The sequence below is a fragment of the Natator depressus genome, chromosome 2 (assembly GCF_965152275.1).
Source record: "Natator depressus isolate rNatDep1 chromosome 2, rNatDep2.hap1, whole genome shotgun sequence".
In the NCBI taxonomy this organism is placed as follows: domain Eukaryota; kingdom Metazoa; phylum Chordata; order Testudines; family Cheloniidae; genus Natator; species Natator depressus.
Genome location: NC_134235.1, coordinates 38,248,899 through 38,264,403, shown reverse-complemented (window position 1 = coordinate 38,264,403; position 15,505 = coordinate 38,248,899). Strand labels below are relative to the sequence as shown.

At 44.0% G+C, this 15,505-nt stretch overlaps 1 protein-coding gene across 2 annotated transcripts; it reads right to left on the bottom strand.

The window, feature by feature from the left end:
• Positions 1-1,705: 1,705 nt before the first annotated feature.
• COX6C (cytochrome c oxidase subunit 6C) lies at positions 1,706-15,071 on the bottom strand. Of its 2 annotated transcripts, none has more exons than XM_074944045.1 (4): positions 14,921-15,071; positions 13,582-13,709; positions 7,234-7,368; positions 1,706-3,215 (listed from the first exon to the last, which is right to left on the bottom strand). In XM_074944045.1, the coding sequence occupies exons 2-3, from the start codon at positions 13,693-13,695 to the stop codon at positions 7,243-7,245; spliced, it is 240 nt and encodes a 79-aa protein (XP_074800146.1). In that variant the 5' UTR covers positions 13,696-13,709; positions 14,921-15,071; the 3' UTR covers positions 1,706-3,215; positions 7,234-7,242. The 2 variants fall into 2 exon arrangements, with proteins under 2 accessions (XP_074800146.1, XP_074800145.1); XM_074944044.1 differs by having other exon boundaries at positions 1,712-3,215; positions 7,230-7,368.
• Positions 15,072-15,505: the final 434 nt, after the last annotated feature.

The window sequence follows — 15,505 nt, the reverse complement described above, 5'->3', positions numbered from 1 at the left end:
TTACTTTAAAGACACTATTATTGAGCAACTCTAGAATCTTTTGTCAAGCCAAAAACACTCTGAAGCAGCTTCCTACATTCTAGCTATAAATGTGACACTGATTCACATTATTTGAGGTTAGTGTGTTCTGTTTAATGTAAGAACAAGAGTGTTTTAATTACTTCTTGTAACAGGCCATCTTGTCCAAGTTTGAGACTGTACAGGATAGCTTGACCTAAATTCAGTATGGAGGGTAGGTTGAAACACCACGGTGACTGAAGCTAAGCCTCACGCTATATTCCTAGACCTTATCTATGATAAAATGGAATTACAGTTAACAGCATGCATCATTACCTTAAAACACATTGCACAGCTGCTTTAGTTATCCCAGAACCAAACATAAACCCAGGAAATTCAAAGCCAAGATTACACTTTAAAAAGAATCCAAACATGTTAACGTAAGAAATGCAAGTAAGGTATCCAACCCATTTGCTCCAACCCCTCAGACAGAGACAAACACCTACAAGATCTCTATCAAGCATTCTTACAACTACAATACCCACCTGCGGAAGTGAAGAAACAGACTGATAGAGCCAGAAGAGTTCCCAGAAGTCAACTACTACAGGACAGGCCTAACAAAGAAAACAACAGAACTCCACTAGCCATCACCTTCAGCCCCCAACTAAAACCCCTCTAACGCATTATCAAGGATCTACAACCTATCCTGAAGGACGACCCAACACTCTCACAAATCTTGGGAGACAGGCCAGTCCTTACCTACAGACAGTCCCCCAACCTGAAGCGAATACTCACCAGCAACCACATACCACACAACAGAACCACTAACCCAGGAACCTATCCTTGCAACAAAGCCTGTTGCCAACTGTGCCCACATATCTATTCAGGGGACACCATCACAGGGCCTAATCACATCAGCCACACAATCAGAGGCTCGTTCACTTACACATCTACCAATGTGATAGATGCCATCATGTGCCAGCAATGCCCCTCTGCCATGTACATTGGTCAAACTGGACAGTCTCTACGTAAAAGAATAAATGGACACAAATCAGATGTCAAGAATGATAACATTCATAAACCAGTCGGAGAACACTTCACTCTCTCTGCTCACTCGATTTCTGATCTCAAAGTGACTATCCTTCAACAAAAAAAACTTTGAAAACAGACTCCAACGAGAGACTGCTGAATTGGAATTAATTTGCAAATTGGATACAATTAATTTAGGCTTAAACAGAGACTGGGAATGGTTGATTCATTATAAAAAGTAACCTATTTCCCCTTGTTTATTCCTCCCCCCCCACTGTTCCTCAGATGTTCTTGTTAAACCCTGGATTTGTGCTGGAAATGGCCCACCTTGATCATCATACACATTGTAAGGAGAGTGATCACTTTAGATAAGCTATTACCAGCAGGCGAGTGGGGTGGGGGGAGAGAAAACCTTTTGTAGTGATAAACACCCATTTTTTCATGGTCTGTGTGTATAAAAACATCATCTGTATTTTCCACAGTATGCACCCGATGAAGTGAGCTGTAGCTCACGAAAGCTTATGCTCAAATAAATTGGTTAGTCTCTAAGGTGCCACAAGTACTCCTTTTCTTTTTGCGAACCTACCTTTAATGGCTCTGTATTGATGTCATGCAGTAATCACAATGGACATTTTAGTGTTCGCAGTCCCAGAGTAAATTAAACTGACTTTTACAGAACATTTTCCTCTCACATCACCACAGCACAAAGGAAAGTTTGTTTAGGTACTTTAATCATGCATTTTCTTACTTCAATATGTTTGCATCCGAGTGCCTTCGGCTGCCACTAGGTGCACTTGCCCTTGTCTTCTCTAGCCCCTCTCCTTGCCCACACAGTGCCTGAGGTACAGGCATATACCTAGGATCTGGAGCCTGAAGTAGTTAAACCATCTTCCAATTGTCATGCACTGCTGCCTATACCCAAAGGTAGCGGGCTGGTGCCAGCCCTAGGAGTCACATTCCAGCACTACTGGGGAAGGGTGTTAAGGGGGGCACACAGGGGAGAAAAAAAGTAAGAAGGCATTTTCAGCAGAAAGGGGAATAAGTAGGGGCCTTCAGCTTGTAGTAGGAACAGTGAGAGTTCAAGCTTCTGGAATGTGTTGGAGATACAGAGCATTGCAGGACAGAGGGGAAGAAAGAAAGAGTACTCCTAAGAAAGAAAAGGGAAGTGAGCCAAAGACTAAAATGGAGGAGAGGGGAAAACCAGCAGAGAACTCAAGAGTAGTGAGTCTAGGAACAGAAAGGAGAAGATCAGACAGCAAGCAAACAGGCAACTTGATGGGGGAAGTATAAAAATACATTGAGGGAGGGGAGGGAAGATGTCACACTGTTCTCTCACCTTTCCCCTTCCCTGTGTCCATTTCTTCCCCCTTTCCTCCAATGAATGTGAGTGTGATAGGGAAGGAAGTGCTAGTGACTCAAAACTCTCCCATGCACACCTCCCAGTCAACCCACAACCCTTAAAGGTCATTTTATTTAAGAGTTCTATCAGTCAAAAGTTTGGAACTGCCAGATTAAGGTTGCATGGGCAATATTAATTTGCAACCCCTTTTGTGTACGCATTAGGATGCTGTCTTTAATTACATGACCACATATTCTCAAGAGGATCCTTGCCTCATTCAGTAGTACCGGTTGAATTTTGAAGGGGGAGGGGGGAAATTATGTGGCCCTGGAAACCTTAACTCTGGTACATTTTAAACTTTGTAACCTAAGCAAAAAAAAGCTTTCAATTTTTTGTAAATACTATTTATAGGAATCCTCTGAAAGTGCTGTTCCCTATTGAACACTTGCACTGCAAGCACCTGTTGCCTATTGAACACTTTAGGCCAGGAAGCAAACAATGCTGTCTGTATTGCCTACCTGCAAATTTGTTGGCTCAGTTGATTTTGGCCAGAATAATGGAGATAACACTCCTACTCTTGGGAAAAAAACTAGTTTTAGTAACCACAAGGATTCAGGATCTCTATTTTATCTCTCAACTTGTCTTTAGCATTATATGAAGAGTACCACCTGAATTTCCACCCCTTCCCTCAGCATCTAAACAGTCATGGTCAACAGTTAAGATAAATAAGCTTCATTAAGTATTTAGTTTATTGAATTACACTATAGCATGCCCACCACTGAAGTGTATTACACATTTTACAGTTGACTGAAGAAACAAGTTTAAGCTGTCAAGTCTCCTTGAAGATGATCTGCAAAATAAGAAAAACACGAGTTAATATATTTGGACAATATAGCTCTCAGAAGTAAAAACATTAGGATGTATGAATTCAAACAGAGAGGAAAAGTGTTTATGCCAGTAGTTTAGTCTAGAGGAATTTCCCACTACTATTTCCTCATGGCTTATTAAGACACTGCATGTGGTAAATAAAACTGAAACATGGAACAAATCAAGAGCTACATAATAAGATCTGGAACAGCCTTCAAGATTCATTATGTACACAGCATTGATAAATGCACAAGTGTATGATGGAAAAAAGAAGACATCTTACTAAGTACTGTAGCAAGAAGCCTAAAAAAAAAGGAATGCAACAGAGGAAACAAATGAATGCAGGTGGATTACCTGGAAAGGAAGAAATCCAAGTTTGTTAAATTACTTCTCTGTATTAAACTGAACACCCTCAATCTCAATCCTTCACAGCTGTGCTCCATGACAAGAGTCATGCAAGACCGTAGCACCAGAACATCTATACTGTATGTCCCCATTACCACAGTATCTGAGCACCTCACAGCCTTTGTGTTTATCCTCAACACGCCTGTGAAGGAGGACTATTATCCCTGTTTTACAGATGGAGAACTGAAGTGCTATGGGCTAGATCCACAAAACAACTTGGTGGTGCCTAAATGTTGGACTGAGGCATTTAAATTCCTTAATATCCCCGCTCAGTTACCACCTAACTCTGTAGGTCCCCTAGGCACCTAAAAATCTGCCAGTGAGCATTCACACAGCTGCCTAGGTCTAGATGCCTAGCATACGCCTAAACCCCAGCAGAATCCTCAAACTAGCTCTCTTACATGCAGGGCCCTATCCAATAGGCACTCAGACTAAACCCACCCAAAATAGCTGGAGGAGCCACCGTTCCCCCTTATAACTTTTAGTCTTTCGATTAGGGCACTCACACAAGCTGTAGGACACCCAGGCTCATTTGCCACCCTAGCCCCAGGGGGGAAAAGGGATTTGAACTCTGGTATCCCCAGGAGAGTGCCCTAACCACGGGGTTGGGGTATTCGGCAGCAGGTCTCAATCTCTCTTGTAGAAGCTGTTCCACTGTGTATAAATACTTAAATGTGAGCTGAGCAAAGGCAGAGATTCAGAGACCTGCCCCAGAATACCCCACGGCACGGTGGTTAGGGCACTCTCCAGAGATGACAAAGACCAGAATTCAAACCTCCCTTCTCCAAATCAGGCAGACAGGGGAATTGAACCCAGATCTGCAACAGCCTGGGTAAGAGTGGCTCCACTGCTGACACTATTTTTGGGGGGAGGAGGGGGCATGGGGGGAAAGGAGGACACACAGGAGGAGGCAAGAAAGAGATTACACACCTAACTTCCAGGGAGGGTTCATTCATGGCTGTGAATGCAAATGGAGAGAAGAGCCTCTCTCCAAACCAGACCTAGTCACCTGTCTTTGAGGAATGGGGTTTAGGTCTCCTCAGCATTTTCTTTTGGGTACCTTCGGCAGCTCCCCACACAGCATGCTGGTTTTTCTAGGTCTCATTCTTAGGCATCTAACTCTTTTCATGCATTATAAAACATCCTAGGTGCCTACCTTGGGGCTGTGGATTCCACCTGGTAGCAACACACCCAAAAGTCAAGCATTGCAAGACTCAGCACTGCAGTGCCGAAAGCTCTTTGAAGTGCTAGTCCTACCTCTTTGCCCTATGTCACGCATAAGTTTATAGCGGAGCAGGGATTTGAACCTCAGTCTCTCAAGTCCCATGCTAATATGCTAATCACTGATCTACTTCCTCTTCGGTAACTGCAAGAAACATTCCAAAAACAGCAGGTTAAAAGAAATAGTATTAGCCCTAAAATTGGGGAGAAGGGATGGGGGGAAAAAAAAGAGGATTTTCAGAGTCTATTTTTAAGTTAGTCAGTCCAAACCACTGGATTTGCTGCAGTATTAGATATAGTCTAACACATCTTCAGCGTGGATCAGGAAAGCCTATGACAAATTTTCTATTTACTTATCCAGACCTTCAACAGGTTGGTATTAGTACAGTTCCTACAAGACAGGTGTCCATAGCAAAAATAGCATCAAAACTGAACCTCCATCCAGTTTCATATATATATTTGGAGGGGCCGGGAGATCTCCCCATTCACTATATAGGCAGAAAGTGCAGGTGCAATCTTCCACAGATGTCAGAAGCAGCAATGTTAAATTATATCTCCTCTTTCCCCCTCCTTCTGATTTACCTAGATCAGTGGTTCTTAAACTTTTGTATTGGTGACCCCCCTTATAAATTAAAAATACTTTATATATTTAACACTATTATAAATGCTGGAGGCAAAGCAGGGTTTGTGGTGGAGGCTCACAGCTTGTGACCCTCCCCCCCCGCCCCCATGTAATAACCTTGTGACCCCTGAGCGGTCCCAACCACCAGTTTGAGAACCTCTGACCTAGCCAGTCATATGCACCCTACAATCACTGTAGGTCCCAAACAGCTTCTCTCCTACTGCAGAAGTTGAGGATATTTTTGCACTACACCTCCACATCTGTTGATAATTCTTCTAATGCTCTACCTAAGCAGAGTTACAGATTAAGATTATACTATTTGTGCCACTTTCTCTCAACTAATGCCACTGGGTAAATGATGAAGAAAGGATAATCCCAAAATCCCTTTAAAGCCTTGAGCTAGTTAATGTTTCACAGTTCTAACAAACAGGTGCACTCAACCTGGTCAGAGAAAGACTTTTGTACATTGGTTGCAAACTGGAATGCGTATAGCGTCTTGGTGTAATCAAGTGTTTCTTTTAGCTCTGTTTGCATAGCAAAGCTCAGTTCTTAGTTTCAATTAAAGAGTTTTAAACTTGTAAGTTTGTTGGCAGTAGTGTTTCAGTTGATTTTCCTCCCATACTTAGATCTGACATTCTTGCCAGATAGCCTTTCAAAACACCCTGAAGAAGGCCACCTGACCAAAGCATTGGTGATGTAATTGCCTGAAAAAGTTAGTTTACATAAACATACATTAGCAGTATTCTTTATTATGATCTTAAACTGGAGATAGGAGTACAAAGGTAAAGTGATCCCTATGTTATTTATCTCTTACATGTTCCTAAAAACATGTAGAATTTCCATTGGGAGGAAGAATAAAAGGATGGTCAATAATCCCATTATTAGTTTACACTACTCTGTTTTGCATTTTTACTTTACAACTATATGAAAAGCATCCATCATCCATTGTTTGTTATACCAGAACCAGCGGCTATCTGATGTTATGTTTGTGTGTGGAAGCAAGACAAACATTAACACCATTAAGTCCAGTACCTGACCTGTTCACTTAACAAGTAACAAACTGAATGAGACTAAAAGTCAAATCCTAGTTGGCCAGGATAATTTAGAAAGACAAATCATCATGTGATGATCACAGTGAACATTCCTGAGCACCGGAAGAATGAAGAAGCCATTGCCCTTGGTCAGTCTTGGAAGAAGTAGTTTTTAAGAGAAATGGAAGAAAGTTGTCAATGAAGAAATCAATCTCAGTTTCATATCCCATATCCCAATTCTTCATATGAGCGTCTTCCTTTTTGAGATAGGGTTACCATAACTGCACACTATTGCACGTTAGGGTGAACCACTGATTTATATAATATTTTCTACTCCCTATGCATCTTAACACTTTGCTTTTTTGACAACTGCACATCATGTAGAGATGAGAATGATGCCAAGTCCGTTCCTTAAGTTAATACTGTTAATTTATTACCCCCAAAGGGTGTATAAGTAGTTCAATTTTTCCCCTCAATATGCAATACTTTGCATTTATCATCACTGGCCCTAATGATATAGTAACAAAAGGAACATTATCTGTAGTTCCCACCGAGACCCTTTTTCCCTTTCTAAACTTCAGGAACTCTCACCTCCATTTAACTGAAAGTCAATTTAAGGGTAGAACTTGATCAAAAACATCAAAATGGGAAGTTTCCAGTGTATCAATATAAACAGAAGTTAGTGAGATCAGTTTGATGTAAGGCATTTTGCTATTACCTACATATGCTGCTTATGAGTTTTTGGGTTGTACACTTTCAAACACACCAGCTTCCCTCATGGCCTCAAAGTCCTTCATGGAATCATAGTTTTTATAGAAGTCTGCATATGCTTGTTTTCTGGGTTCAGACACGCCATACTGAAATGCAAAAAGGTAGAGAATTAAGTTTTAAAGAGTAGAAAAATTTGTGTAACAGATGCAGAAAGCTTGTAATTCACTTGGTGGTGCCGTATCACCTGATACAAGACTACTGCAATCTCAAAAAAGTTGTCTTTAGTTCAACACAGAACAGTTAGATATTAGCAGGTTACAGCAATACTTTTACTCAGATTTAGATCCTGAACTATTTAACGGATGGGAAAACAAATGTTTAGTGTTGTTTCATCTAAAAATTGGAACCAGATTTACAAACAGCATTACTAAATTTTCAGGACACCAGTAAGTTTATTCTTCCTTGTCAGATAACGTGCAGAAGTCCAAGTGATCATCTTCTCCCAAAAAATTGTCACTAACTGGTCATGGTTCTATTCTTAAAGGATTTAGAAATAAACTTTTAATATGCCCATGGACAAACACACAGTTAAGTGAATTAGGGATGCCCTTTTATCTATCGTTCCTTCTAAAACTGAGTTACAGTTAGAATAATTCTGTAAGGTTATAAAAGGCAGAAAGGGGGCTGCCAAAGCAAATAGCCAAAGTGATGCACCCACTTTGGCCACATCTATACTAAGAAAAAGGTGGGTTCACACTCATTAATTAACACACGATTAAATCCTAGGGAAGACAAGGCAGTTTAATATTAACATGGTACTTAACTTCACACATGTGAACACTACAAATTGCTTTGTCTTCACTACGATTTTACCTTGTGCTAGTTACCATGTGTTCACATATAAGGTAAGAACATCCTCCACCTTTTTCCTAGTATGAACACACCCTTGTGCTCCATGCTGTGGTTCATTTGTTTTGATAGAATCTTTTAGTCAACTGAATGGCCATATAAATCTGGGAGCTCCTTGAGGAATCATCTGATTGGGCACAGCAGTGGCAAAGGGCAAGATACCATGCATGAATTTCTTTACCCAATCCCACCTTCCTCAAATTCTATACCAGCTGTGAGCATAGCTGGCTAGGAAAGAAGAGAAGACAATTAACAATATTCACAGACCAGGGGCATATTCTGCACGTATTTTAAACTGATGTAAATCTAGACGAATGCCAGAGGTCAGTGGAGTTATACACCTGTACATTTGCAGGATTTGGCCATGTGTGCACATAATTAAGGGACCAGTGGATGAAGACTAGTCCTCCACACATACCCCTTCAGTTCAACAAAGTGTGCCCAAGCAAGGAACAAGAGTGTAGGAAACTAACTGCTCTTATGTGAGGAGCTTGGCTCTTCACACAGAAGCCCCAGGTGGAAAAAGCACAAAACTGAGATTTATACCCTATCTGCATTCCCAGTTTTTGTGGTGTGCTCTTTGTACATAAAAAAAAAATACAGGGTCAGATTTTTGGGTAAAGAGTTGCCCCACCACATATGTTCCAGGTTTGTTTAAAAAAAGAGAAGCATTGCAGTGATTAATGATACATCAAGTGTCAGTTTAGCTATGTCCTGGTAAGTTGCTACTTTACTTTAATGGACTGCTCAGAGCTCCGGTACGAAACTGTGGTAAAACCTGAGTATCTCTGGATTAAGTTTAGAAGTGTGTGCAACAAGAGTGATGTAGTGGTGGGAGTCTGCTATAGACCACCGGACCAGGGGGATGAGGTGGATGAGGCTTTCTTCCGGCAACTCACGGAAGCTACTAGATCGCATGCCCTGATTCTCATGGGTGACTTTAATTTTCCTGATATCTGCTGGGAGAGCAATACAGCGGTGCATAGACAATCCAGGAAGTTTTTGGAAAGCGTAGGGGACAATTTCCTGGCGCAAGTGCTAGGGGAGCCAACTAGGGGGGGCGCTTTTCTTGACCTGCTGCTCACAAACCGGGTAGAATTAGTGGGGGAAGCAAAAGTGGATGGGAATCTGGGAGGCAGTGACCATGAGTTGGTTGAGTTCAGGATCCTGACGCAGGGAAGAAAGGTAAGCAGCAGGATACGGACCCTGGACTTCAGGAAAGCAGACTTCGACTCCCTCAGGGAACAGATGGCCAGGATCCCCTGGGGGACTAACATGAAGGGGAAGGGAGTCCAGGAGAGCTGGCTGTATTTCAAGGGATCCCTGTTGAGGTTACAGGGACAAACCATCCCGATGAGTCGAAAGAATAGTAAACATGGCAAGCGACCAGCTTGGCTTAATGGTGAAATCCTAGCGGATCTTAAACATAAAAAAGAAGCTTACAAGAAGTGGAAGGTTGGACATATGACCAGGGAAGAGTATAAAAATATTGCTCGGGCATGTAGGAAAGATATCAGGAGGGCCAAATCGCACCTGGAGCTGCAGCTAGCAAGAGATGTCAAGAGTAACAAGAAGGGTTTCTTCAGGTATGTTGGCAACAAGAAGAAAGCCAAGGAAAGTGTGGGCCCCTTACTGAATGAGGGAGGCAACCTAGTGACAGAGGATGTGGAAAAAGCTAATGTACTCAATGCTTTTTTTGCCTCTGTTTTCACTAACAAGGTCAGCTCCCAGACTGCTGCGCTGGGCATCACAGAATGGGGAAGAGATGGCCAGCCCTCTGTGGAGATAGAGGTGGTTAGGGACGATTTAGAAAAGCTGGACGTGCACAAGTCCATGGGGCCGGACGAGTTACATCCGAGAGTGCTGAAGGAATTGGCGGCTGTGATTGCAGAGCCCTTGGCCATTATCTTTGAAAACTCGTGGCGAACGGGGGAAGTCCCGGATGACTGGAAAAAGGCTAATGTAGTGCCAATCTTTAAAAAAGGGAAGAAGGAGGATCCTGGGAACTACAGGCCAGTCAGCCTCACCTCAGTCCCTGGAAAAATCATGGAGCAGGTCCTCAAAGAATCAATCCTGAAGCACTTACATGAGAGGAAAGTGATCAGGAACAGTCAGCATGGATTCACCAAGGGAAGGTCATGCCTGACTAATCTAATCGCCTTTTATGATGAGATTACTGGTTCTGTGGATGAAGGGAAAGCAGTGGATGTATTGTTTCTTGACTTTAGCAAAGCTTTTGACACGGTCTCCCACAGTATTCTTGTCAGCAAGTTAAGGAAGTATGGGCTGGATGAATGCACTATAAGGTGGGTAGAAAGCTGGCTAGATTGTCGGGCTCAACGGGTAGTGATCAATGGCTCCATGTCTAGTTGGCAGCCGGTGTCAAGTGGAGTGCCCCAGGGGTCGGTCCTGGGGCCGGTTTTGTTCAATATCTTCATAAATGATCTGGAGGATGGTGTGGATTGCACTCTCAGCAAATTTGCAGATGATACTAAACTGGGAGGAGTGGTAGATACGCTGGAGGGGAGGGATAGGATACAGAAGGACCTAGACAAATTGGAGGATTGGGCCAAAAGAAATCTGATGAGGTTCAATAAGGATAAGTGCAGGGTCCTGCACTTAGGATGGAAGAATCCAATGCACCGCTACAGACTAGGGACCGAATGGCTAGGCAGCAGTTCTGCGGAAAAGGACCTAGGGGTGACAGTGGACGAGAAGCTGGATATGAGTCAACAGTGTGCCCTTGTTGCCAAGAAGGCCAATGGCATTTTGGGATGTATAAGTAGGGGCATAGCGAGCAGATCGAGGGATGTGATCGTTCCCCTCTATTCGACACTGGTGAGGCCTCATCTGGAGTACTGTGTCCAGTTTTGGGCCCCACACTACAAGAAGGATGTGGATAAATTGGAGAGAGTCCAGCGAAGGGCAACAAAAATGATTAGGGGTCTAGAGCACATGACTTATGAAGAGAGGCTGAGGGAGCTGGGATTGTTTAGTCTGCAGAAGAGAAGAATGAGGGGGGATTTGATAGCTGCTTTCAACTACCTGAAAGGGGGTTCCAAAGAGGATGGCTCTAGACTGTTCTCAATGGTAGCAGATGACAGAACGAGGAGTAATGGTCTCAAGTTGCAATGGGGGAGGTTTAGATTGGATATTAGGAAAAACTTTTTCACTAAGAGGGTGGTGAAACACTGGAATGCGTTACCTAGGGAGGTGGTAGAATCTCCTTCCTTAGAGGTTTTTAAGGTCAGGCTTGACAAAGCCCTGGCTGGGATGATTTAACTGGGAATTGGTCCTGCTTCGAGCAGGGGGTTGGACTAGATGACCTTCTGGGGTCCCTTCCAACCCTGATATTCTATGATTCTATGACTCTTTTTCAGCTCTCCAAGGGGAGCTGAAGCCTTTGACTGTGCTGGTAACAGAGCTAGGCTTTACTGATGAATAATAGTAATTAAACCTTAATATTTACAGCTGTCTTCAGCTAGGGCTTTCTGAAAATTTAAATGTTGCAAGTGACAAGAATGAAGTTTAGTAAGGGACTGGAGGGTCAGTTATTCTATGTACTTAGAAATGAGTTGCTGAATGCGTGTGTTTAGACTGCCTAGGTAATCAATTTTGAGTGAAACTTTTTTTTGCAAGGTATCACACCTCAGAAATCTAGCAAACATTTAGTAATAAAGGCAATCAAGCCATCCTAAGACATAAAAAGTGATAGTTGTGCATTCAGTGTATTAAACACTTTAAATACCTTTAACTACCGCTATTCTGTCTGCACGACTCTTTAGGGTCCCAGAAAGCAAAGCTTCACTCATGTGGCATTGCCCCTAATCCTTAAAGAAAAAGGTCTTCAAGCTCACACTTAAGCCAGAGTTCTATTTTTTCACCATGTTGTCCTTATCCCTCCAGAGATATCTTGTATCCACCTTGCCCACTGTACCTTTTCAGACAGATTGTCAACAATAATGATAGACGCTCCACTGAGCACACAGGTAGTCTTCTGATCAAAGCATGATATCAAGGCTATTAACAATTCTCTGGCTTTCAATGGTGGCTAAAGATAGTGGAAAAAGGTGGCTCTCAACCTTTATGAGCATCCAGCAGATAGTATTTTTATTGTATTAATTATTACTTCTATTGCAGCGGCATCTGAAGTAGCTTAAGCACTTTGCAAACACAGAGGAAGACCTCATCTTAAAAGAGATCAGTCTAGATGTTTATTTTACACTCTACAACAACTTTACAAAATACTCAGATGCCAATGCATATGCCAAGAAGGGTTAACCCACTCTAAGAAAGCAGAAATGGCTGAGAGATGTTTGACTCTCCTAAATGAGGGGGATGAGGGACAGCTCAGCAGTTTGATCATTGGCCTGCTAAACCCAGGGTTGTGAGTTCAATCCTTGAGGGGGCCATTTAGGAAACTGGGGCAAAAACTGGGGATTGGTCCTGCTTTGAGCAGGGGGTTGGACTAGATGACCTCCTGAGGTCCCTTCCAACCCTGATATTCTATGAAATCAAATTAAGTTACACAAGGCAGAGAGTTTGCCCATCTTGCTTAGCTAAGAGTTTCAAAGACCATCATTCTGTGGATAACTTCATAAGTGGGACCCTCCTCAGGGAGCGTATCTCTCCCCTCTTCCCCCTCAATAAATATCTTACATTAAACAGAGGCAAGTCCATGAACCAGTTTGAGCACCACCAATTTTAAATTTTTTAGGTCGAACCAGCATGAGCTGCACAAAGCACTAGGGCTATGTCTGAACTGCACAAGTAACCTGGGTGATTGGCATCCATGTTAGCCTACCCTGGGTGTGGGCATCCCAACAGCAAACCCCTACCAGTATTTGTGTCCTCATTCACCCATGTGTGTATGCAGACATATCTCATTGTTCTTAGTTGTGAGATGCACTAGGATTCTTTCCCACTCAACTGCAGGAAAACTTGACTGTCCTTCAGGAAAAATTGTGGGAAGGCATTGGAGGACTATCTCCTCACTGAAAAGCAGTCTGGATTAAAGTGGAGCCTGTATTCTAACCCCCACCTCCACCAGATAAAATAACCCAGGCTTAAAGCACTTCCAAATCTGGGTCAGATTTTTTTTTTCTTGTATGAACCATGTGGGCTAAAAGCCAGGTAAGAGTTCATGTTAACTGGGCAGTGTAGACATGAATTGTGCAATGCTTGGCTCCTAGGGTTAGTCCAAGGTTTGCCAACAACTGCGTGGCCTCGGTCAAGTCACTCAGAAACTATCAGAAGTTATCTGTAAAATAGGAACAACTCCTCTCAAAGAAGCACCAAAAAGGTTTTACATAGCACTCTGGAGACATGCTCATGGGAAATCCACCACAGCAGTTCTCTCATAAACAGATAAATCAAGTCAAAGTCCTGAACCAGAAGGCTATATAGATTGGTCGAGATGAACTGGGTTCACAGATGTTATCAGACCTCACCTTGTACAAAACTGCACTTCCCAGGGATACAATCATTGCCCCTACAATATGGAATCTCAGCCGTTTGGCCAGGAGGCCCCTCATCTGTGGTTTGGGCAACAGAGTAGATGACATGGTGATGATTTCTCCTACGAAAGTAATACATTGGAAATTTATTAAGAGATGTACACAGGAAGGTTCTGTCCTAATTGATGCATTTTGTTTTCTATGTATATAACAGACTTGTGAAATGTTTAGTCTAACAAGAGGATACTAGAGCAGCTTCACAACATACGCAAAATCATCCCCTCCATTAAAATACCCCTTTACAACATCTGAAATGCCTTTTGAGGACAATCTATTTGTGAGAGAAAACTATCAAAACACAACAGACCTTAAATACTTTACATATAATAGACTAGTTGATAAGAGTTTTTCTTTCTACTGTTTATTGTGTCTTATCCACACAACACCCTTCCGTCTCCTATGAAGTCTACTGTCATTTTATATTCCTGAGACAAGTCATACTCAGATTTTTTAGGCCAGGAACCGTATTTTATTAATCTAGATGGCATCATGTATGACTAATGCACTAGAATAAAAAAATAAAGGTGACAGACAACCCTACTGTAAAGTAATACATCTCTTCAACAGGGATTTATTGTGCCATGTACACAGTAGTGCAGCAGACTGTGCACACAGTCGTATGAGACATAGGACTGAATGTAAGGAATTGTCTATACAAGAGTTTTGCCAGTTCAGCTATGCCAGCAAAGCCCTCCAAATACAGATGCAGTCATGCTCAGATAAAAGTGCTGTTGCTGAAAAAGCTCCGTTTGCACCTCACGGTCTGCCATCTCCTGGCAGGGAACGCAAGGCAGTGGTAGTCTATGGTCTGTAGGTCAGACCCCTCTGGTAACAGAGACCCTACACCACTGTCCAACTTTATACACATCCCCGGGGAGCATACGCAGAGAACTAGGCCAGGGCCCGCCCCTGGCCTGCGGCAGGTGCCTAGGCCACAAACACCAACCGAGTGACAAAATGGGGACAAGATTCACACGGCCCAGGCACGCCCGGGTCAGTACCGGACCCAGAAGTGACCGAGCCTCCGGGCAACTCTTTCGCACGCGCCCCCCTCGCAGCCTCCCAGGTCCTTCGCTCGGCCCCTCACTCGCACGATGCGCGGAGGCTGGTAACGGCCGCGCGGCGCCGCAGGCCTCAGGGACACGGAGGTCAGAGGCGGCCGCGGGGCTCCCGGAGCGCCGGGGCGGGGAAAGGGAGGGGGGAGGGGGAAGAGAAAGGCGGGGGCGCCTGGCTAGCGGACCAGCTCCGGGGGAGCGGGGCAACCGCCACTCACCTCAGCAAAGTACCAAGGTCCTTCCGCACTGACGAGAGCCGGACACCGACTACGGAACTGCAGCCGCGCACGCGCAACACACTGACTAGGCTACGGCAAGCCGCCCGGCTCAAACCGCGAGCCACTAAACTCAGAGTCGTATGGGGGTGGGGCTAAGCAACACAGCAGGGGACCACCATGGAGGGGGAGGAAGGAGGGAGTGAGGGAGGGCAAAGGAAAAGCTGTGGGGAAGGAGAGGACAAGCTCCCCTGCTGTGGCTCTGGCTACCCCACCATCTCTCCAGGCAAGGGCATGACAGGAGTCCCACCCCCCACCCCGTACTGCTCCTTCTGCAGGAGCCTTCAGTGTGACAGTATCATCCTTGCATGCACACTGCAGTGCGCAACAGTGTCTTATCCCACTCTGACCAACGATAGCCCCGCCCCGACTGACCAAGGGCACCCCCCCAACCTGCTCAGACCCACCAACAGCGGCGTCACCCTGACCAGCTCCGACTGACCGCCCTACTCCAACTAACCGACAACAGCCCTGCCCCAACTTGCTCCAATCAACCGACAACAGCCCTGCCATGACCAACCAAGGCCA